The sequence below is a fragment of the Mauremys reevesii genome, linkage group 7 (assembly GCF_016161935.1).
Source record: "Mauremys reevesii isolate NIE-2019 linkage group 7, ASM1616193v1, whole genome shotgun sequence".
Classification (NCBI taxonomy): domain Eukaryota; kingdom Metazoa; phylum Chordata; order Testudines; family Geoemydidae; genus Mauremys; species Mauremys reevesii.
Window position 1 is genome coordinate 47,375,755 of NC_052629.1, and position 24,151 is coordinate 47,399,905.

At 39.7% G+C, this 24,151-nt stretch overlaps 1 protein-coding gene across 13 annotated transcripts in view; it reads right to left on the bottom strand.

Moving 5' to 3' along the window:
- The window catches only part of CABCOCO1 (ciliary associated calcium binding coiled-coil 1), a 144,356-nt gene that overhangs the window by 31,344 nt on the left and 88,861 nt on the right, over positions 1–24,151 (bottom strand). For 11 of the 13 annotated variants that reach the window (XM_039482825.1, XM_039482821.1, XM_039482822.1 and 8 more), the window contains 2 exons: positions 23,142–23,286; positions 17,078–17,150 (listed from right to left, as the gene is read on the bottom strand). In XM_039482825.1, coding sequence (XP_039338759.1) covers positions 17,078–17,150; positions 23,142–23,286 — 218 coding nt within the window. Of the gene's footprint in view, positions 1–1,599; positions 1,678–7,561; positions 7,704–17,077; positions 17,151–23,141; positions 23,287–24,151 lie in introns of those variants that run through there. The other 2 variants (XM_039482827.1, XM_039482828.1) reach the window with 2 other exon arrangements.

The window sequence follows — 24,151 nt, forward strand, 5'->3', positions numbered from 1 at the left end:
GGTGATCATCTAGTCTGACCTCCTATATAACACAGGCCATAGAACTTCCACAAAAAATAATTCCTAGAGCATATCTTTTTAGAAAAATATTCAACCTTGATTTATAAATGGTCAGTGATGGAGAATCCGCTATGACCTTGGTAATTTGTTCCAATGATTAATTACCCTCACTGTAAAAAAAGTACTTGATTTCCAGTCTGAATTTGTCTAGTTTCAATTAAAGAACATAAGAATGGCCATACTGTATCAAACCAATGATCCTTATAACCCAGTAGCGAGTCTCTGACTGTAGCCAGTGCCAGATGTGTCAGAGGGAATGAACAGAACAGGGCAATTTCGAGTGATTTTCTACTCTGACTTCAAACTCTCGTGTATGAATCCAAGGATTGCATTAACTCTGTTAGCCACAGCATCACACCAAGAGTTCAGCTGATAATTCATCAGACACCAAAACCCCTTTTCAGAGTAACTTCTTCCCAGGAGTCACATACTTCCCAATTCTGTAATTATGGCCTATATTTAAGGTTAAGATTTTGTCACGGATATTTTTAGTAAAAGTCACTGATAGGTCATGGCCAATAAAAAAAATTAATGGGGTCCCTACACAGCCTGCAGCTGTGGGGGCTGCTACGAGCTCTGGGGGCCCCCACCGCCTGTGGGGACTTGGAGCTCCAGGGTCCCCTGGCTCAGAGCTCCACGGTGCCCCCGCCACCCACGGCAATTCTCAAAGACCCCTGGTGCCCACAGCAGCTTGGAATTCTGGGGGCCCTGCTGCCTGCGTCGGCACGGAGCTCCCAGGTCCCCGGCTGCCACATTGGCCGGGAGTTGTGGGGGCCCCCCGCCGCCTGTGGTGGCCAGGAAGTTTGCTCCTGCCACCTGTGGCGGCTTGGAGTTGTGGGGAGCCCCTGCCACCCAAAGCAACCAGGAGCTGTGGCGCCGCCACCCACGGCAGCCAGGAGCTGCGGCAGCTGAGAACTCCGGGAGGCCCCCATTACCTGTGGCCAAGGGGAGCTGTAGGGTCCCCCTGGTGGCAGGGTACCCTACCGCTCCCGGCCTACAGGGCTGAATTCACAGAGGTTGCTAGAAGTCATGAATTCCGTGACTTCCGTGAAAAAATCATAGCCTTACCTATAGTCTTTGTTCCTAGATGTTTGTATTTACCCATATTAAAACGCATATTTGTTTGCTGGAGCCTAGTTTACCAAATGATCCAAATCACTGTATCAGTGACCTGTCCTCTTCATTATTTACCACTCTTCCAAATTTTTGTACCATCTTCAAACTATCAGTGATGATTTTTTCTTTCTTCATTGGTAAAAATGTTGAAATAGGGTAGGGTCAAGAACCAATCTCTGCAGGACCTGACTAGAAGCACACCTGCTCAATGAGGATTCCCTGTTTAATTACATTTTGAGACCTATCAGTTAGCCAGTTTTTAATCCATTTAATATGAGCCATGTTAATTTTATTAAAAGAGATGAAGAGAGAATGAATACCTACCTCAACCAGTTGTATTTACAGAGGAATTACTATAGGAAGGCTGGAATTACTCATTTGGAATATAGCAGGATGACATTGTGGTTAACACTTACTTTTGTGATTTATGTCCTTGAGCTAATGATAGGTGGTCAGGACATCAGTTTTATATCTTCTCGGACAGATCCTGCCATGCAATGCCTACCACCACCAAATCACAATATTGGTTCAGTATTTATTTTGTCACCAATCATTTACTACAACACCCAAGGGTTTTTTTTGGAAAATTTCCAACCAAGCATCAACCCAACTCAATCTTACCTAGCTATGAAATCTAATGAGACCATATCTAAAAAGGGTATAGCCGCTTAGGATTCCAAGGTCAGGGGAGAGAGACAAAGATATTAGGCTTCCATCTCTCTGTTCCACCTCTTCTCAATCCCTTGCAGCACCCACCTTCTTTTCTGCTACTAGATTGGTTGTATCTTTTTCCTATCTTGACTGACACCACACATTCATTTTGCATAGGTTACCAAACAACTTCAGACTTCAATAACTTTCAATCACTACTCATCTGGGCTTGAACCAGTGACTTGAGGTGAAAGGCTCTAGATCAATATTAATCCCTTGAGTAATCTAGTCCCCTATGCTGGTCCAGTTTTATATACATCTCATGTATTATATAAACACTTATGCAAAACTACTGTTCCCTTTATTTTGTCACGGCACCACATTGCAGTGATAAAAGTTGAATTATAAAAATTGTGTGTGTTAGTGAAATATAAATCAAGCAAATGTTAAACCATTTCATCTATTTCAAAAGTTCTGACATATTTAGTACAAAGGATTTAAATTGCACTTCTAGCCCTAAGGCTTGCAATGCGGAAGCCTGCCTGATTAATGTAATTAAAAGGACCACTTAGCTCACAATTCATTAAAAAAATTAAATAAATTTGGCCTTATTGTTTGCTTCCAACTGGCAGTGTGGTTTGTAGCTAAAAATGTCTGCTGCTTTATACATAACAAATTGTTTTAGCACATCCCTTTCCCCTGCTGTGCATATGATTAAAGGAACAGAGGTTAAACACAGCCATAAAGAATTTGGTGAATTCTATTTTTGTTAACACTGGCATCCAGCTCTCCTGTCTCAGTTTTACAACACTCTGGAAATATAGTAACTTCACTCTGAAATTAGTTAAAAAGCCTACTTCTATTGCAGAAGTTATTTAAACATCTCAAAGTTTCCTGCTGTACTAATTTTGCACTGTCCTTGATCCAATGCACCAATCAGCAGTCCCTCCCAGAATATAAGGAGTGGTGGGGGCGGAAAAGAATAAAAACAAGTTGGCAAATGTACACAGACAAATATTTCATTCTGGCACTGTTCTCTTTTAGAAAATATTGCAATAGCAGTATACTTCTGCTTCCTTGATCATGGATAATTAAAGCCAGTAAAAATCAGGGAGCAGGGAAAGAAAAAATCAGGGCTAAAATATTTTCAAAGGAATGAAAGTCTTTAATTATGGCTCTGTTATTTAAATTTACTTGCCATTACTTGAAATTTACTTTAGTCTATCCAAGAAGAATTTAAATGCTACACATGTATACTAACAAATATAATTTCTACTGCAACATTCTTTTAATGTTGAAAACTAAACATCACAGTTACCTTAATTTAATGCTGATCTAATGGGGTTACTGTTACTGAGCACCCCCTCATGGCCAGAGGTCACTCAGCGGCATCTTGCCTCTGTTTCTCCCCCCTTCAGGTTTCCTTAAGAACTGCAGAAAGGCTTGTCTCTGGGTTACTACCACACCCGCCAGTGGCTGGCTTAATAACAGAAACAGAACTTAATCTTCACGGTCCCACAAGAAAATCCGTAACAACCAAAAAGTCAATATTTAGTTCCGGTGTCGTCTTCTGTGCCAGTGTGTTCTCACAGCCCATCCTCCCAGCTCTTCCTAGCTGGAGCTCAGCCTTCTAGCACTGGCCTCCAGGCCCAAACCCAGTCAGGGTTTCTCACAGCAGCCTCCTGCTCACTGAGCTCTGGCCCCCAAATCCCCTTGGTTGTCAGGGTTTTCCTGTAGGAGCCTCTCTCACTCCCCACAGTATCCTATGCTTTCCCCTCTCCATGCAGCTTCCTGATGATATTTATGGGGAAATGGTCTCCTCTCTCCCAGATATGTCTCCTTAGTAATCAGAGCTCGCTGGCCCCAGGCCTCCAAAACTTAAGGGGCAAGCCACTCTGTTACAGCTGGAAATAAACAATACAAATTAATAAAAAAATGTTTGGAATATGAGGTCTTCTTCAGGACTGATCTATAAAGAAACTACTACACCACTTTCTCCTATCCTGAGCAAAAAGCTGCACTGAGAGACTATAAACTAGGGATCTTTGCATTCTTGTGAGATCATCCTTGTGTTTAAGTTATCTGTAAGGATTCTAACGTGGGGCCTGATTTTGCTACCTTTACTTACAATGTTAGTACAGTAATTTACTCTGCAAACAGCCACTGACATTGTTGGGACCAGGGGCGGCTCTATGTTTTTTGCTGCCCCAAGCATTGGAAGTCAGGTGGCCTTCGGCGGCGTTTCTGCGGTAGATCCGCCCCGGTCACATGGATTCGGCATACCCGCCACCGAATTGCCACTGAAGCCGCGGGACTGGTGGGCCTCCCACAGGCATGCCGCAGAAGGCCACCTGACTGCCACCCTCACAGCAACTGGCAGGCCGCCCCCCGCAGCTTGCTGCCCCAAGCAAGCACTTGCTGCGCTGGTGCCTGGAGCTGCCCCTGGTTGGGACTACTCATGGGGTAAGATACTAGTCAACGTGAATGATGGTGGCACAGTTGGATCCTTGTTGAATACTCAGTTTTCCCAAACAGCTGCAATAGTGGGTGAAATTCATCCCTCCCCATACAAATCCTGTGTAATCTGGGCTTTGTGCAGCATGCTAAACCAGACAAAGGAAGATAAAATTCACGCAACCCACAGACAAGCTGTGAGGCTGCAACCCAAACCCTGCACAGCCACTCTTCCTTCCAGTCTATGAGGAACAGCATGCAGGGGTTTGGGCCCACTGGGTCTCCAAGAGACCCTCCAGAGTCTGGTTCCTCCCCACCACCATAAACTGTGCAACCCTTACTGGAGCTGCCTCAGAGACACCCTTAACTGGTGCCCAGGAAGTGCAGCAGTTCTTTCCCCCTCCGCCCCGCACAGTCTTATGTGGGTTCTGTGCACCTGGGTAAATGTCACACCGTATGATGTGTTTTGTTAATATTCACACTAATCCTTCTGTGCTCACACCCACAACATGTGGGAAGAGTACAGGGGGAATTAGGGGGAAAAAAATTCACTTGTCCTGTACAGAATGATCTTGGACGCACCATCATGGTCAAGCAATTCCCGTGTTTCCAAATTTCATTGTTTGTTAGCAAATTGGTGAGAGCAGTTTTTTTTTTAAAATGACCTTTGTTTATTAGAAAGTAGGTGGAAAGCAGCTCATTTCACATAGTCTGCTGAACAATTACTCCATATTCAAAATGGTGACTAAGAAGACAAAGACCCTATAATCTCATTATTAATTCCCTGAGCAATCCAGTTTCCCCCATTTTATTATATTTGATATACTATGTCTTAGGGGCTGTATTTCTTGTACGATCCTTCTGAAATCTTTTCTCCAAATAAGTTGCATCATTCCAGACTTAAATTTTATTCTAATGTGTACGTTTCATATGTATTAGTTTATTTAATGTACACTGTACTATGAAGGAGAAAAATAATCTACAAAAAGACAAATTCTCATTTTCTCTTGCACTAGTCAAACACCAAAACTCAGTCTGTCAGACTTCTAAGCTTGTCTAATGTCTGTCATCTGCATCTGAAATTAATAAAGTCTACCCATGGTGTATGATTTTTCTATTGCTCTGATATTCAATATATACAATAATCTGTCATTTAAATTCACAGAAAAATATGCTAAAGTAGCTATGTGTTTTCATTGTCAGTTTTAAAGGCTATGAACTTTATGACTGACACCAAAGCCCTGTTTTGTCCCCCCAACTCACTACATAGCTCTAGCAATGCTTGGGCTGACCAATTACTTCTAGTACTTTGATGGTGTACCCTTTTTCCTTTATTACTTACTATTTAATTTAGGTTTGATAAAAACAAGGAGAGCCTATTAAATATAGGGCAATAAAAATACTATTAATAATAGTAGGAATATGAGTTACACCAGCAGAAGCTAGGAAATGCAGAGATAAGACTAAGATTCTGTTTTTAACCTCCCTCATTGGATTTTGCTATTTTAGGACTCCAATGAAAAGGGGATTATTTTATATTTTAGTAGTAATTCAGACAGTTTTGTTCGCAAATGCAGCAGAAAAGGACAAAAGGTAAAATCCTTTTGGGAACTATTCTCATGAGTAGTGTGAACAGGATTTGCCTCAGAGTTCCCATTTTCAGAGAGACTGGAATGTAATTATGTTTTTAGAATTCCCACATGAGGGCACTATAGTGCACCTCTGGTAAGAGAGTTAAAAAAAAAAAGCAACCTTGCCTCCAGCCATCAGTTCCTTTTAATCTGGGTCAGCAGGGACAATAGTAATACTAAAAAAATACATATATATAATCTCCAATAACAAGAATGGGTCAGAGTAGAACTACATTAAATACTTCCTTTGAAGTTACATCATTACAGGTAATATTAGCATTTTTCCAAAGGTAAACCTTCAACTAATTCCTAACTCGTGGAGAATACAAAAGATAGCAAAATTTCTTTGTTAGAACAAAGAAGGATCATTAAGGGGCCTGAATGTATAACAGATAAAAATTAAAATGATAAATGGACATCATGAATACTAAAGGAATTCTATGTGAGAAAAAATCAGTGAGAGTATTCAGCAGATATTCAAAGAACTATAAGAAGAATTAAGAAGTGACCCTTTCACCCCAGCTCCCCCGTTTTTTTAATGAAACAAGAGGTAAAGCTTAATTAATAGGGAGCCTAAGTACACTTTCAATGTTGCACATGTCAACATCCCCCAAGCCTGTATGCGCAACACGTAAAATGCATTAAATGGCTTAAAGTCTGAGTCTATGAGACACAGTCATGAATTCCAACTGCCCAGTGTCCAAAACTGCTGGAAGTTTTGCCAATCCAAAACTCAGCATAAAATGCTTTCAAAAACCTAAAACCACATTTGGATTGTCTTACCTCAGTGGAAGTAGAATACTGTGTAATCTACACATCTATTGCTTAAGAATTATGCTATTACCTTATACTGTGTAGTTCAAAAAGAAATTCCCATGCTGTATTTGCAACCCGCACTCAAATACACCACTGACCCACTACCATGGTATACAGCAGGCACTGCTCTTTGGGCAGAATAGAAAGACAATGAAAGTCTTGACACCTACAGGATATCTGAAGTGGTGGAAATAGGACTCTTATATAAATAAATAGTGTAAAAAATGTGGGCCCTAAAATGTGTGTTGTAAAAGTGTCAACATCATCTCCTACGGCATATTTTCTCAGTATTATATGCGGGGGTTAGTGCAGAATCTGCCACAAAGGTCAGCAGGATCAGCATGCAACACAATACTGAATATTACAGGATAAATGTTACTAGAATTTAAATGGGCACATTCAGAACAGGATGTGGTCCAATCTTTGGCCCAACACCATCCATGGCATGGAACCTCCAGAAGCTGTGCAGGCTATCTAGGCTCTGCAGTCACAAATAAAGCAGATCTTGAGTGCAAAAGCAGCTTCAAGGAGGCCATATAATGCTTATACAGCCACTCAACACCTCCCCATCCCAGGGTCACAGTAAAAGATTCTACCCATTCCTGTATACAAGGGCATCAAGCACCAGGTGTATGGGGAGACACTGAATGACGTTCCAGTGGGTAAGAAGATTCCTACCTAGTGAGTTATAAGTCAGTTGAGGACAGACTGAACAGGATTACTCGGCTGAATAACTGTATATGCCCAGAGCACTATAGGAAACTGAAAAGGGGTAAATCAGGAAAATAATCTCTTTGCTACTTTAAGTGTATTCTGACAACACTGGAGTTCAAGGATCCAAGAGCTGTCTTCTTTTCAGCCTGCCTTCAAAGACCCAACTTTCATCTTCCTTTAATCTATTACATGCCACTTTCATGAGTGCAGTAGTTGTGATCACACTACAAGCTCTGAGATTTTGCAGACAGTCCTGTAAACCTAAGAGAAATGCCCAAAGCCAGAAATTAGGCAGGTTTGCTGACAATTCTGAAATGGACTTCAGCTAAGACCAAGCCCGGCCCAATAACCCAACCTCCATGGCAATGATGGAGAGGTTTGGGGCAAGAATAGAGAGTCCAAAAGCCACAGTTACTATCACCACCTCCCTGAAAAATAATTTTTTTCTCAACAATGACAGAGTATAAGAATCTGGACCCAGTCCCTTCCCCTCCCATCAAAAGAGCTGCTCTTAGGTTACTACAGCTCTAAGGTTGGAACACTTCCCGGTGCATAGGGCAGAGAGCTCATGTATATGAAGTTTCCTCCTTGGGCAGACTGGCAGCTCCCTGTTGTATTAATGGTACAGGTTCCCTCCTCTTTGCACACCAGGTGCACAGTGCATTCAGCCTGCCTATCTGGATTCATGTGCTTCCATCTTTTGATATATGGGGCGTGTGACTTAGCACTATTGGTGAAAGTCCCTCTCATGCAGACAGTCCATACAAAAAGTATGCACTATTTATGTCCCATTTTTAAACCATTTAGTTTAAATGGTTAAGTGGGACTCCAATGGTGTATAAACAACATTGCACAGGTATATTTTGGCAGGCTGATTAATTTAATTAACATAAAAAGTGAAAATATTTGAAGTTCAAAGCTCCAGATAAAGTGGTTGCTTTCTTAATTTTCCATAAACATAACTAGACCTTTAAAAAGTCTACATATCTATACATTGATTAAAAAATGCAATCCAATATAAAGAACTGCCATTTTCAAGCTTAGCTAAAATATCAATTAAGTTGAAAGAAGCTACCCACGTTTTTTCCCTTTAAACAAAATTACATGAAATAATTTGAAAAGTTCACCATTAGAATATCATCAAAAATGCCCTCTGCATAAACAGAATACATAAATTATAACAAAGATGGAAAAGTCGGTCCCTATTCAGAGCTCACTGCCCTATCTATAAAATTCATCTCCCCAGTGAGAGAAAGAATAATTTATCCCTCTAAAGCAACATTTTAAACATGGTTAGGTGAAGTGGATTTGAAATTTGTTCAGGATTCTTGCATTGTAAAAAAAAAAAGTTTCCTTTGTCTTTTTATGTTTTGATTAATGAGTTTAAAGACTTGCCAACAATCTAGATTGTTAACAGACCACAACTGTTTATCTTTGAAGGCTCTTATTTTTAAGATAATTTTTATATATATTTACTCATTATATTTATTATCTTTTTATTGAAATATAAACTATTTTCATTACTAAGGTTTATGTATAAAATACAAGTTATTGCACATATCAACTGAACATACGGTACAAAATTCAAGTATGATAACTATTTAAATCATGTTATTCGTTTTGATGAGGTTACAAACAAGAGATAGGCAATCAAAATAACATTATATCAATTAAATGCTTAAAGATTGTAGATCCAATGTTAGGTAGAGAAACTCTCCATTGTAACATATGACCACATTTAACCACATAAATATTGAGGTGAAATTTAGAGGACACACTGAACTTTCTGGAGCATTTTAAAAGGGTAGCAAAAACTATCTTTATTACCGAGATCTTATTATTATTTTAAATATGAAGAATCTGTTAACTCTTCTTAATAGCTAAATAGGTAAAGGTTGTTAGAGATGAAAATATATCCACAGGCTAAAAAACATTTATCGTTAAAAAAACAATATTGTCTTAGTGAAGACGGTCAAGCTCTCCATTCGCAACAAATTCACAATGAGATTTCAAGATGGCTGTGTAAACATGTCATATGGATATTCACATGTGAAGATGTATTTGCATGAGTAACCACAATACTTTCCAGTTCCAGAAACACTTTTGTGAACACTATTTTTGTTGCACAAATTCGCATGAAAAGCGAGTAAATGGGAGACACAAAAGCAGTTACACAAATTCATGACTTCCATTACAACAAATGTTCATGAATCTTTGTGTGCAGTAATTGCCTAGGTCTAATTGCCAATTAGCAACAACTGTGGTGGTGATATCTGTAATGTGTACACTTGGCCTTGCAGACTGGACTGTAACCATCAAATGATATCACACTGGATGCCAAATAGCAAGCAGATGGTATCAACTGTCAATCACTAAACAACTTGGACTGAATTTGAACTAGTGACCTAAATGTGAAAGACTATATCCCCTTGAACAATTTGTACATCCACGCTGTCCTTGTTGAGGCATTTTAACTGAATACTGATGTCTTATTCTAGATTTAAATAAGATGTTTCTGGTCTTTTTGACAGATTCCTCACTATTTCCATTTTTTTTTTTAAGAGCTGGTTGGAAAAATTTTGACAAAACATTCTTGTCAGAATTTGCTGATTCATCCAAAGTGAAATGTTTCACAGAAATGATTCTATTTACATGACATTCTGCTCGAAACCAGGCAGATTTTGAAACCTGTCTGGTTTCCTTGTAGCTCATCTGTTTGCCTCTTCAGCAGGCAGGCTAGTGGGGAGCCAAGAACCTGGAAGCCACATCTCCCACTGCCTCCTGAATGGGTTACTGTATTTTGGGGGCATTTTTGTTGTTTTACTTGACTAGTGTATGAAAAATAATTAGCGGTGGGTGGAGCACTTCCACAAAAGATCATTACTGTCCCCCGTGCAGCTCTATTTAATTATAGAACTAGTCAAGAAAGCCATTAAGAATGCCAAAGGACACAGACAAAGTAACCCATTCAGAAACACTAGAGAAGCAAACAAAATTCATACCCAATCACTTTACCCCGAGCTACTTAGCTTCACCATTAGAAAGGTCTCCTGGTCAATAAAGTACTGCCAAGCTTGTGAAGGGCTTACACTAAACCCAAAAGCACTTCTCTGTCAGTAACTCAATAACTTTTAAATGCTGCATTTAATCAATTCCAAAAGTTCAGGGAATATTTTAGGCATCAATGGCCAGAACCCATACTGATTTGGAGAAAAATTAGAAAACTGGAAGGGTAACAGTGGACACATGAAACTCCTGCTAGCTCTTTAACACAGCCATAGCCTCAAGCACCTCTGCAATTATATACAGATCAATTAACTAGTTGATGTCAGCCATTAACACCTTCCAGCATAATACTACCCTTATAACAATCATTGCTTCTCCTTCCAATAGAGGTTAACATGCTGACACATTGAATGATTTCTCTCAGAAAAAATAATAATCGGGGGGAGGGGGAAATGGGACAGAGAAGAGGAAATGGTGAGAAGGGGAAAAGGAGTGTGTGCACACAGCCCCAGCATGGGAGAATGGGAAACCCTAGAATAGGAGAAAGGGGGCACAAAGAACCGTTGGTACGGGAAACAGAGAATGGGGACCACAGCAATGGAGGCAGGGGGGAACACAGAACCCCTGGCATGGCAGGGAAGGAGGGAATGTGGGGCACAGTACCTCTGGTCGGGGAGAGATTGGGATATCCTGATATGGGAAGGAGAGAAGGGTGGGAAAAATGGGAATGAGATGCATACAAATCCCCTGCCATGATGGAGGGGGAACATAGAATCTCCTGATGAGGAGAGATTGGAGAGATCTGACAACAGAAAAGGAGTGGGCACACAGAGTCCCTACCTGGGAGGGAAGAGGGGTAAAGGTGCACACACAGATCCTGCCATGGAAGGAAATGGAGGGCCTGGGGGAAGGTGGGATGAGTGTGTGTAAGGAGCTGCTGGTATGGGGGAGAAGGGGAGACTCTGATATGGGAGACCCTGGATGGGGAGCACACAGAGACCCTAGCAGAGAGGAGGTTAGCAGGAGTTGCAGGGCGTAGTTGAAAAACAGGGCGTGGCAAACAGGGTGTCTGAGGTGGAGAATGGAGGAATGCAAAGATACGCAGAACGTACAAGAAGCTCGGCTTACACAAGCTACAAAGTGTGCAACCTCCTAGCTTAACAATCATAGTAGTACAGTAAAACTACTGAATGTACTTTCTTCAATTTGCTTTGATGTTTTGGCTGAAGTGATATGTACAAAACAAAGCCAAGTGAAGACATGAACATTTAAAGAAAGACAGCAAGCTTTGAAAAGTGTGCATTTAACTAGCTAATCACTGTGCCCCTAAGTGTGAACTTAAGGGCAGGTCAATGCTGTCTGGTAGGTTCAGACTACGGAGGTGTGAATAACAGTGTGCTTCCAAGTGCTGTGCTGTAACTCCCCTATGGGGATGCTGCTGGTGCAAATTTAAAGGTTCCTATTGCACACCGATGTAGTCCTGTTTGAAGGGGACTACGTTCATGCAAACTAGGAACCTTTTCATTCATGCCCACAGCATCCACGCACGGGAGTTACAGTGCAGCACTTTGGTGTGCACTGCTATTCAAACTCCAGTACTCCAAACTGTGGGGCAGTGCAGACATGTCCTATATGCTTAAGGAAATTTTCTAATATACATGTTTAGTGTGTAAATGTGTGCAAATGTTCAGTTAAAAAATGTCAGAATTCATTAATCAAAATCATTTCTCACCCCAATCAAAGGGCACTAGTTCTATGTCAATATCAAGTTTCAAACTTCAGCTCTTTTAGAGTAGCCTTGTCTAAAAAAGTTGTAGTAGAAGTTTTTACAATATAAAAAGCATATTCCCCTTCCCCGCCCCCAAACTCAAACATAGAAAAGATACTGTTCAAACTTAAACAAACAAACAAACAAAAAACATTTGGGTAGAGAGCAACCTTAGATAAATTCAGCCCCAAAAGCTTAATGTTTCTGAAAGCCAGGAGCACACAGAAAAAGGACATTATAATGGGAATCGTTCTGAAACTCTAACTGTACTGGGTGATATCTAGCAACTGCTATAATATTGAATGTGCACTGCCATTAAATTTAATCTTAAATATTGTTATTGCAACCTGACCCACTATGACATCTTTAAAGAAAATGACATCGTATAGTACTACTTCAAGAAGTGAAACTTAGCTAGTCATCTGGACCATAAAATAGCAGATTATTCCATCATGCTGGCTGGAGCAACTAGGAATAAAACTAGATTTACCAACCACATTATTTTTATTAGGAAATGTTTCAAAGCAGACATCATCCCAAAATACTTTAGACTCATTCCATCCAAATATACACTACGGAGAGCAGCAAAAACATGTACTGTGTAAAGTACAATTTGTAAATGTTGTAGAAAAATATTACAAGACATGCTATAATATATCATCCTATCGAAGTAAAATAAATTAACTGAAGACAGAAATAGAAAATAATAAAAACTTCTACACAATTCATGTATTAACAATTTAAATCTTTATGAGATCTGACGTGTGTTAATGGGAACTGCTCCACTGAATCCCTGTACATCAAGATTTAGTCTGGTACCCCACTTGCTCTCTCTGAATTTGCAGGCTAATATAAGTACATTAAATCACAAACTAGACAGTGAAATCTCTGGACTTGGTACAGGGAAAACACCACCTTAACGAAAATCTTGAAGTTAAAGGTGGTAGGTTAGTGTAAGTTTTGTATTTGCACACCTAGACTCTGAGACTGCAATGAGCCCTAAAGGGCACAACAGTCTGCCCCATAAGTTTTCACTGCAGAATTGGGAAACTACTTTGTAAATAATTTATACAGCAATTGCATGTACAAATCCAGTATCTGCATGAACAAATGTCATTTTGTGTATACAACTGTACATCCAAATTAAACTCATATTTACATGCCAAAATCTTTTAAATATTAAGTCCAGAAAATTCATAGTGCTACAATTTTGACATTGAGTTCATTGACATCAATGGAGCTATGCTGATTTGCCTCAGCCAAGGATTTGATCCATTTTCTTATTAGAACATCTTTCTATACCCAAAGGGGGAAGCTACCATATAACAACAACACTGTTTATAAGGGGAACATCCATACACTGGTTAAAAACAAAAACTGAAGGCATTTACGCAACTATCCTCTAAATTTACACCCCTCTGTCATTCTCTGTCATTCAAAATACATACACGTATATCCAATTTTTCAGTCTTTGTAGAGCTGGAGTGAAGAAGTAGTAATGGGGTTGACAATTGGACAGGCAAGTCTAAAGTCACCAAAGTTGGTAATATGCATGCTGTGTGTTTTATCACCTTACCAGTCATACCATTCATCTCTCTTTCAGTTTTGACCTTTTATTCCTAATCAACATAATCACCTCAGCCAATATTATTCAAAATACTTTAGCTGAAGTGAAAATATAGAACAAAAACATATAATGATCAATGTTTTTTAAATAAACCACCAAATGCAGTCTTCCCTTTAAAGAGTTAAAGTGTTGGTTCTATTATGCTTTTTCATAAAAATATAGTATATTATAATATTAGTTAGACCATGCAGGACCACTAATTATGAGTTGTATTTATGTAACTGAAATTTTGTTAATTGGCATGACCAGTGATAATGTATGAATAATTTAACCTCCTTGATTCATTTTCCATTTCTAGCCTGATTGGTTCTACACAAGAAGTAATATGGTCACTTAGCAATAACTGCAGTGAAAGATCAGAAATGAAATCTGACTGAGAATACTGTACAATTGTTTGCATTAGAGAAAAATAAACTTTAGTAGTCCTATAATCCATTGCTCCAAGTTTCTTCTGGGAATTACATGTTCCAATTTCCCTAAAAGGATCTCTGTTATAAAATTCTCTCAGTTCTGATTTGTTGTAATGATGTCTCTTTTGAGGAAGCATGTGTTGGGGTTATAACTCTAGACTTTTAGTCAGGTGATAAGGGTACTGTTCCCAACTCTGACATGCTGTGTAACCTGAAGCAAGTCACTTATCTGATTTATCTCAGTTTCTACATTTGTAAAATGGGGATAACGTTAACTAATCCATATCCCCCTAGCCGTGTCATAGTCATGAGCATTGTGCACACCATCACCATTCAGAACCTCGCATCAGCTCTAAGGACAGAACCTAGATCCTCTAGCTCGAAAATAAGAGGCCCTTCCCACTTGAGCTAATAGAGGATTTCCATCAGCTGCTAGCAGCAGAGGGCTTATAAAACAAAACTGAGACCACCTGATTCTATCCAGTTGAGGGTAGTGGTGCATATGTTTTAGTGATTCCCCCATTTTGGAGAGAACACTTATGTGGATGGGAGAGCTTTAGACCACTTGCCCTTTTCCGCATCTGTCACAACTGTTCAGTAAGGAAATTGTTTTAGCCCCAAATACCAAACTCAAGCTCAGACTGGCCACTAAAGAGATCTAGGGCAGATATCAGTATTAGCATTGCTGGAAACAGAGCTCATTACTGAGCACAGGCATGGGGCACCTCCACCAGGAGGGCTTATACGCCTTCTATGGGCGATGAGCTTTGAGTTGGGCTCTTGTTGTTAGAGGTACCATAGCCCAATAGGCTTGAAGCATGACTGTGCCTGTAGGCAATATTAATGGAGGCAGACAGCCTACTTGGTTGTCTAAGGGACTGCAGGAACATGGGGCACTAGGTAATGTATTGCTTTCCAGATAAAATCTGGAAATGAAATCATGTTGAAAGCAGAGCCCTTCAGTCATATAATGGGCCTGATTCCCATCACAGGACATGTTTGCGCAAATACTTAGATATTTGCATTTAGAGAAAATTACTTTATTGAATAGCTGGAAAGCTTTAAATTATAGCTTATTAGAGTGAGTGTACGAAAGCAAAGAAAACAATATATAACTATCAATATTTATTAAGAACTGAAGTGTGGTCGGAGCTGTACAATACAAAGAAGTGTTGCCACAGGACCTTACAGTCTAAAAGAGACAGACAGGCAGGCATATAATACACCAGATGATCGGAGGAAGTTCCAAGTTCAAAACTGGTGCAAATTTTTGTTGTGGTGAAATTTTTTTAAGTTAGATTTGTTGCTACGGAGGATCATCACTGGAATGCTTCACACCATAAGTTTATTTTAAGGAGGGATTTTAATATCACAGGATAATTGTGTCCTGATGCTAGATAAATGCCAAGGCAAATTGGGTGACATTCATTCATGACAGTGCTCTTTTCCAGTGTTTTTATCCCTACTGCACCAAATGATTAATAAGGAAGATGGTGTCATTTTGGCTAGCAGACATTGGTTTAGTTGACATTTATTCACTGTTCCATTACTGAAAAGCTGCATTCTGACTCAGATAATTGATTTTAGCCATTCAGAAATGAGCTTTACATAAAAACAATTTTAAAAGATTTTCAATTAATTTATAATATACTAAAAATGTAATATACCTCATAAATTACAAAAATGTATGGGTGAAACGATTTCTTAACTGAAGCTTCACTTTTTAAAAATAATTTTGCCAGTATGCAAGTGTTAGCCAACCATTCACCTGATTAGCTAACACTGAAAATTAAACAACATAAAGACAAAGGGAAATCCTGATTCCATTGAAGTTAATGGGAGTTTTGCTAGTGACTTCAGGGGAGCCAGGATTCAGCTTAATCAATGAATGATAACATGCCCTGTTGCACTGTTACAGGTAAAATGTAGTTTCTCTAAAATGCTAATGACTGCTTCAAGAAACAAACCTTTCATATGTTTTATTAAGCCAGTCAGAAGAAACATGGAAGAAATTGGGTAGTACCATTTGTAAACACAAACTGCCAGCTTCAAGCATAAAGGAAAAATACTGAACATTTCTTTCCCTTTATTTCCATTAATATTTATAAGCTAAAATTCAACCTTTTTTAGCAAAACAACTGATTGCCTCCTCTCATAAAATAAAAGCATAAAACCTTTTCAATCTATTGTGAAATATATCCTCAATTAGTAGAGTCAAGCAGAAATAAACAGATGAACCTGAACATTTGATTAAAGGCTAAATCTTGAGTCAATGCATTTTTGATAAATGTGTCCATGCACACGCATAAAAATTAAGATATGTGACAAAGTTTATCAGCACAATTACTTGTTGTTTCCTGAGTGCCTCAGAAGTTTTGCATGTCTAATTAAAATGTTCCTATACAATCAATATAATTATCTGTTGATAGCTGCCATTAAAAATAATGGGCCTAGGTATACTAGAACTGTGGTCATCATGGAGTTACTGTACGTAATCTTTTCTGATTTGAGTACTAATTTTAAAGTGGAGTCATGCATTATCTAATTAAAATTCTGAAGATCATTATTATAAATACTGTACATGAAAATATTTTTAACTCAACAGACTTAACATTATAACCAAGAAAACCACATTTTTCTAAGCCCATAACTCATTTTGGAGACCTATATCACCGTATCTAACTTTTATTCTTTAATCTGCTATTATGTATTGTTAGCACCTGAGCAATTTTGACAAAGTTGCTTTGAGCTTTATAAAACAGATGTCACAGGGCATGCATTAAATAATTCTGCTTAATCAGTTCTATTCATATAAATTACTTACCTCATCGCCTATTACAAGTTCTTCCCTGGGTTTGTGGAAAAGATATTCATATAGTTTATAGTGTTGAAATAAACTGAAAAAGAAAAGAAAAAGTAGCTCCAGCACAACCACAAATCTTTGGAAAGGAAGTATTCTAAACACATTTGTTACCCTAGGAGTTATTCTCTAGGTCAAGGTGACAGATACCTGAGCACTAATAAGAAGAGACACTTGTTGAGCTCTAATTCTAGCTACAATATGTAAACCATTTCAGGTATTACAAGATTCATATCAGTTATAATAAACTCAATATGACACTTGAGATATCAGCCCTACCATTGTGAAATTGAATTTTGGGGCTTAATATTCTGCTCTGAAAAATGACTCAAAAGTTAATTGTTACAAGGGCATAATTTGACCTGCAGGATCTTTATTATTCGTGATGATATGGGAATAGAAATGAAGCCAACTGGACTTTCACTTTGTGTAGAACACAAATTACTGCCCAGCATCTCAACCTCCCACTCCATTTCCAAGCCAGGAATGAAGAAGTTAGCAAAGACAGTCTCTTAAGGCTACCTTTCAATTGTTAATACCTTAGTTTTCTCTCATTCAGGCTTTAGGCCAAGGCAATGGTATTGAGAGAGCATTTGTGCTGATGGATAGCCACCCTCCTGTCCATAGACAAAGGGTGTACACCCAGACTCATCCTGTTGGATCACACCTGCAGCATTTGGTACCACTGATCACCAAACACTCCTGTCCTGGCTCCATGAAACTGCAGTTGTAATCAGAAACACCTTGAAATGTCTGGGTCTTTATTCACAGAAGGCACATCACCTCCTAAACACTCACCTGCTGAGACCCACAGGGCTCAATCTTCTCCCCTATGTTATACAAGATATACATGTATCGTATAGTAAGTGTCTGAAAAAATACATTGATTTCAATAATACATTTCTCTTGACCAGATTGTTAAAGCCCCCCGCCCCCTCAAAAAAAAATCACCAGAAGCAATCCTCTCTCTCAATATAGAAACGGCTGACAGAGGTGAAAAGCAGTAATTCCTAGTGTTAACACCACAAAAATTTTATAAACAATTCTTAACAATATGGAAGAATTTAGGGTAACTAGTTTGGAAGGAAAAATGTTTAACCTTGCTTAAGTATTCTTTCACAGAATTCTAGAGAGCAGAGAATTCTTGTTCCTCTACACAGGCATGCAATAGTAAGGCATTGGAAATGCCAGAAACACAGTTACCATTTAATCTGCAATATTCTGCCACTGCAGGAATTGAGCAGGACAGCCATAAAAGCTGCCTCCCCAGGACCCACTCATGAGTCCAGGCATACAGGAAGGTCAGGAGTGGAGCCATAGCACTGAGGATCACAAGATTCTAAGCAGTGCTGCAGCCCAGAGAGCAGCCCCGGTCACCTGCTGTAATTAGATAAGACCTCAGAGCAATCCAAGTTATGCTGGTGGCCTCTCCAGACCTGGGAGCAGCCCAGAATCAGGGGGATACAGAGGTGGTATTGCCTGTGCCTTTTGGATAATAATAATAGTTTTCCAACAGACTTGCACAAAGGCATTTGCAAAACTTTCAAATGTATGTTTGTGTGTGCGCAAACAGTTTTGTACATGTAAGTAGATGAATTCTCAAATGTTGTGGGCAACTTTATGGTGCCTCCTTTGAAAGTTTGGCCACTTGACTGTATCTGCTGAGCAGGCCCTACAAAACGTAACTGTAGAATATAACTATTTCAGCCACTCAGTTTAATTTCTTAACAAAACAAACTGGGATTACAAAACAAAAATATAAACAAGAAATTCAGCTGCGTCAAACTACAAATTCTCTTCACCAGGCACAGATTACACACACAACTAATTTGATCTACAGTATCTGCCATTCCATTTACAGTACATTTTGTCTGCAATACTTCAGTTCTCATTCCTGCCATGTTCTGGTAGTGAGATATATGCCTGTGTTTACACAGGCCTCATAATTTATCTGGAACTAATTCTAAAAATTTTGACTTTCAGATGACTCTGACCCTCCCCACCTCTTTTGCCATTTTTGGTAACGTTTTAGTGTGGATCATTTGTAAATGCCAAAAGCAGAGGTGAAAGTAAGCGGGTACATCCCGGTACGCCATACCGGGGTAGATCGGCTTCCCCTGGCAACAATTTAAAGGGCCTGGGGCTCCCAGCAGCAGTGGCTGGAGCCCTGGGCCCTTTAAATTGCCGCTAGAGCCCTGCTGCTGGAGCCCTGGGGAAAAGGCAGCGGGGCTCAAGCGGCGATTTAAAGGGCCTGGAGCGCCTGCCGCAGTTACCGCCCCAGGCCCTTTAAACCATCCCCAGAGCCCTGGGGTAGCGGCGGCGGGGCTCTGGTGGCTATTTAAAGGGCCAGGGGCTCGGCCACTGCTACTACCCCAGGCCCTTTAACTTACCGCCGGAGCCCCGTCACCACTACCCCAGGGCTCTGGCAGCAGGGTTCCGGGGACGATTTAAAGGGCCCAGGGAGGTAGCGGCAGCCGGAGCCTCAGGCCCTTTAAATCACCACCCGAGCCCCTGGCTGCCGCTGCCACCCCAGGGCTCCAGCAGTGGGACTCAGGTGGCGATTTAAAGGGCCTGGGGCTCCCAATGCTGCTACCTTCCGGGGCCATTTAAATCGTCACCTGAGCCCTGCTGCTGGAGCCCTGGGGTAGAGGCGGCGGGACTCTGGCAGTGATTTAAAGGGCCAGGGGTTCCTGGCTGCTGCTACTGCAGTGGAGCCCCGGTCCCATTAAAGCTCCAACAGAGGCTGGGGCCCCGGGGTAGTGGGGGCAGCCAGGAGCCTCCTCCGATGGTGATTTAAAGTGCCCGGGACCCTGCTGCGGTAGCAGCAGCTGGAGCCCTGGGCCCTTTAAATCACCCCCAGTGCTCCCAGCCCCATCTGTAGCTGGTAGCTCAGGGGGGTGATTTAAAGGGCCCAGGGTTCCCAGCTGCTGCTACCACAGCCCCAGCTCTGGGCCCTTTAAATCCTGATTTAAAGCACCTGGGGATTTAAAGGCCTCGCCTCTTCTGGCAGAGGCCACACCTCTTCCAGATGAGGCCCCGCCCCCTCCTAAAGACTCCAGAGTACCAGTAAGTCCTTTAAGTTACTTTCACCCTGGCGAAAAGACATGTGACTAATAAGTCAAATACCTTGTTTGTCTTATTAGCCATTAGTTTTACACCTTTTTATTTTATGTATTTACTGAAAGTGCCCAGAAAGGAGCCAGAATGACAGTGCTGAACAATCAAATCCTCTCTTTTTACCCACAAAATATTTAATGGTATATTATAGTGGATTGTCTCTTATGTATAATAAATAAAATGTCATAATCATGATGATGATTTTGGAAGTTCTGAATTCATTCCTGTTTTTAACCTAGCACCCATAATCCTATGTTGAGGACAAAAATTCCCTAAGATATATAAATTTAATGTACTTGTCTTTGTTTCTGTTGTTACCAATGGTGATTTTTTGGGGGGGACCAATGCTACTAACAATTGCACACATGATTAATTTTACTCATGTAACTATTTAAAGGATATAAGCTTTTATGATGTCATGTAAGCAGGTGAAGGTGATTAAGACTGGCATATTTTCCTAGATCAACTGTTTCCTGAAAGAAACTGGCAAGAGATAAGTTGATGTGTATTTGCAAAGGGAAACAAAATGAAAAAGAGGATAACAGTCATCTTTCACCAAACCTGAAAGCTGCTGAACAGTTTGTGCCAATATAGCTAAGCATTCGTCCCTATTTCCTTTATACATTTCAGGGGTTCATAAATCAACTGTAAAAATTTGATCTGAATTGAAACATAACATATTCACTTTGAGGAGAAAAGAGCTACAGACCTATATTTAAAAATTAAACAAGTAAAAGAAAGATATGAAAATCTACATTAAGTAAAAACGTAACAAAAATTAGTTATTTTTGTGTTTGTATAATTTGAAAACGACTTCAAAGCTTAAATTTACCAATTTATTTTTTAAAAAATATGTAAGCGGCTGAAATAATGGTGTACTTTAGTGTATGTATATATATTTTGCCCAGAAATTTGGGAAGGATTTTTAATATTCATGCACACCCTTGATTAACACCCAGATTAGCTGTTAGCCGGATTAATACTCCACTGGTAAAGGTAAAGGGCCTGATCCTACACTCACTGAAGTTAAGATTTCAATGGAAGTAAGACTAGTTCTATGGTCTCGTAGGTCAAAACACTACGAACTACATGGACCTGATCAGTCTAAATACATAGTTACCCAAGAGCCATTGTGGTCTTTCAATGAAAGAACCTTTGTTCCATAAAAACATATGAAAGTTTTAGAAGGAAAAAAAAAGGTAAAAAGTTAAGATGACATTCCTAAATACCAAGACATCTTTTATTTTAGGGCTAGATCATGACATTTTGATCTAGTCCAAAGCACTTTGGGGCCATTCATTTTTGCACTTTGCCTGGAGTACTCTGGGAGTGAGATTTTCAGAATCCCCCACCTCGTCTCCCCACTGCTCAAGACAGGGAGTGTGCTGCACAGGTGTATACCTAGTACGGTGTATGCTCCTCAGTGTGCTGGAGGTATTACTCTCCACTACCTCTCATCCCTTTTTGCCCACTTGCAAAAGCAGGGGATACAGTGGCTCTGTGGCGCATGCCACCTGCCATGTGCTGGAAACAAATGGTATGGAATATTGGGGTAAAGGGTGTCTTACGTCCCCTTACTCCCTTGCACTGGTATGCAGGATAAGCCACTATCCGGCCTTTCATTTGTTACATTTAAAAAATACATATTACTGTTTGTTTGCAGCCACATCTCTTCTTGTGCTTACAACGGCAGTAGTTTACAAGCTGGTGATGGACCTCTTTTGTACTGTTGTACAGGCTGCCTAGGAAAAGCAACACACTAATGATTTTTAGAACAGCATTGTACATAAAATGCTACTGGATTTCCTAATCCATTAATGAGACCATCCCAGCTTGGCTTTGAACATAGTCAAATAATTGTCATGTTTGCAGTGTTGTTATAGTCGTGCTGGTCCCAGGATACTGAGACACAAGATGGGTGAGGCAATATTTTGTACTGGACAAACTTCTGCTGGTGAGATAGAGAAGCTTTCAAGTTACACAGAACTCTTCTTAAGGTCATACAGATGAAAGTCACCTGAAGAAGAGCTCTTTGTAGCTTGAAGCTTGTCTTTCACCAACAGAAGTTGCTCCAATAAAAGATATTACCTCACCCACCTTGTCTCTCAAATAATGTTCATGATTAGTATTTATTCATTATGGCCGTGAGCCAGTACAGTACTTAAGTAAGTACATAACTTTAACCATGTGAGTAATCCCACTGAAATCAATTGGACTACTCACTGGTTTGAAGTTACATGCATGATCTAGTGCTTTGCTGGACTGAGGCCTAAAACTATTCCATTTATAACTGAATCATTAAGATAACACTCTATCCTTTCCCTCCCCTCTCCATTCCTCACCAAAAAAAAAAAAAAGGGAATAACTTGCTGCTGCCCGCTTGAAGAACAGAGAATCTTCACCATCAAGACCATGAAATAGGATAGAGTGTTAGTTTAAACTTTGAAGTCGTTGGGTTGTATCATTTGAGGTCAGAGACTTGCTACTTAAGTAAATGGTTTTGGGTCGTTGGGGTTTTGTTTTGTTTTGGGGGGGGTGTTAGTGTAGTGTTCAGGAGTTTTTGGCAAAGTTTGATCATGTTAAACTAAATAACTCTCTCTTTTTATTGGCAGATACTTTACAGTGCTGAACTATTAGAACAGGGGTTCTCAAACTGGGGGTCAAGACCCCCTCAGGGGGGGGTCGCAAGGTTATTACATGGGGGGGGTCGCAAGCTGTCAACCTCCACCCCAAACCCTCTTTGCCTCCAGCATTTATAAAATGGTGTTAAATATATTAAAAAGTGTTTTTAATGTATAAGGGGGGGGGGTCGCACTCAGAGGCTTGCTTTGTGAAAGGCGTCACCAGTACAAAAGTTTGAGAACCCCTGTATTAGAATATAAACGTAACTGATATTGAGAAAAAAGAATACCTGATCTTCAAGTAACTGATTATAGCCTTGGCTTGATCAACACTGAAGAAATCCAAGCCACCACTTTTTTCTGAATGAGACTCCCCTATTCCAGCCATTGCTCTCCCAAGCTCTTTTATGTTGTCTTCTAGCGTAATATGTTTGGCTGCAATTCAATCCAGAAGAACAAAAACTAAACATAGATGTGACAGATGTTTTCTTGGCACAGTACTGAGAGACTTTTTTAATGTTTGAATAGTTGCATTTGAAGACATGTAGAATATTTTTTTAAAAACTGGACAAATTTTATTGCTTATTTCCATTATTCTTATAAATAACAGTAGTCTTAACATTCCTTCACAACATCATTGATGGTCACTTTGTCCTGTAGGGACAAAAGTAGATGACACACAAACTTCTTAGTTGATAGTTTATTTACTCAGATATTGTCACCATAATTACATTAACAGAGAATCAGGGACAGATTCTATTTCAGATGCATGGTTTGTACAGTTATGAATCTTTTTAAAAATATATCTGGTACTGCTCATGCACTTTTGATGCTGTCCACTGCAACATGAAGAAGAAATAGAAGAATCAGATGCCACTTGGGGTATTCAATATTTTTTGAAAAATTTAATCCAGTCACACAGGATTGATTAAATTTGTAAATAAATTAACTTTTTATTAGAATTAAAAGTTTTCATATCAAATTGGGGAGACAGGTTTTCAAAGGCATAAAGGACAGTCAAACAGCCAACTCTCATAAAAAGTCAATGGGAGTTGGGCACCTAACTCCCATTTGTGCTTTCGAAAAATCTCTCTCTTAACCATTTAAGACAGTCCAAAATGTGAGGTTTTCATGGCTTCCATTTATACTACTTCTTTCTCCTTGGTGTCAAAACTTAATGTGCATTTCCTAATGGGAATAAATGTTACAACAAAAAAGTCTTTGGTCAGAGGAGTCAAGTTAAGTCTTTCCAGTTTAAATATCTGGTAGTATTTGTTTGTTTTGGTTATAATTGAAAAGA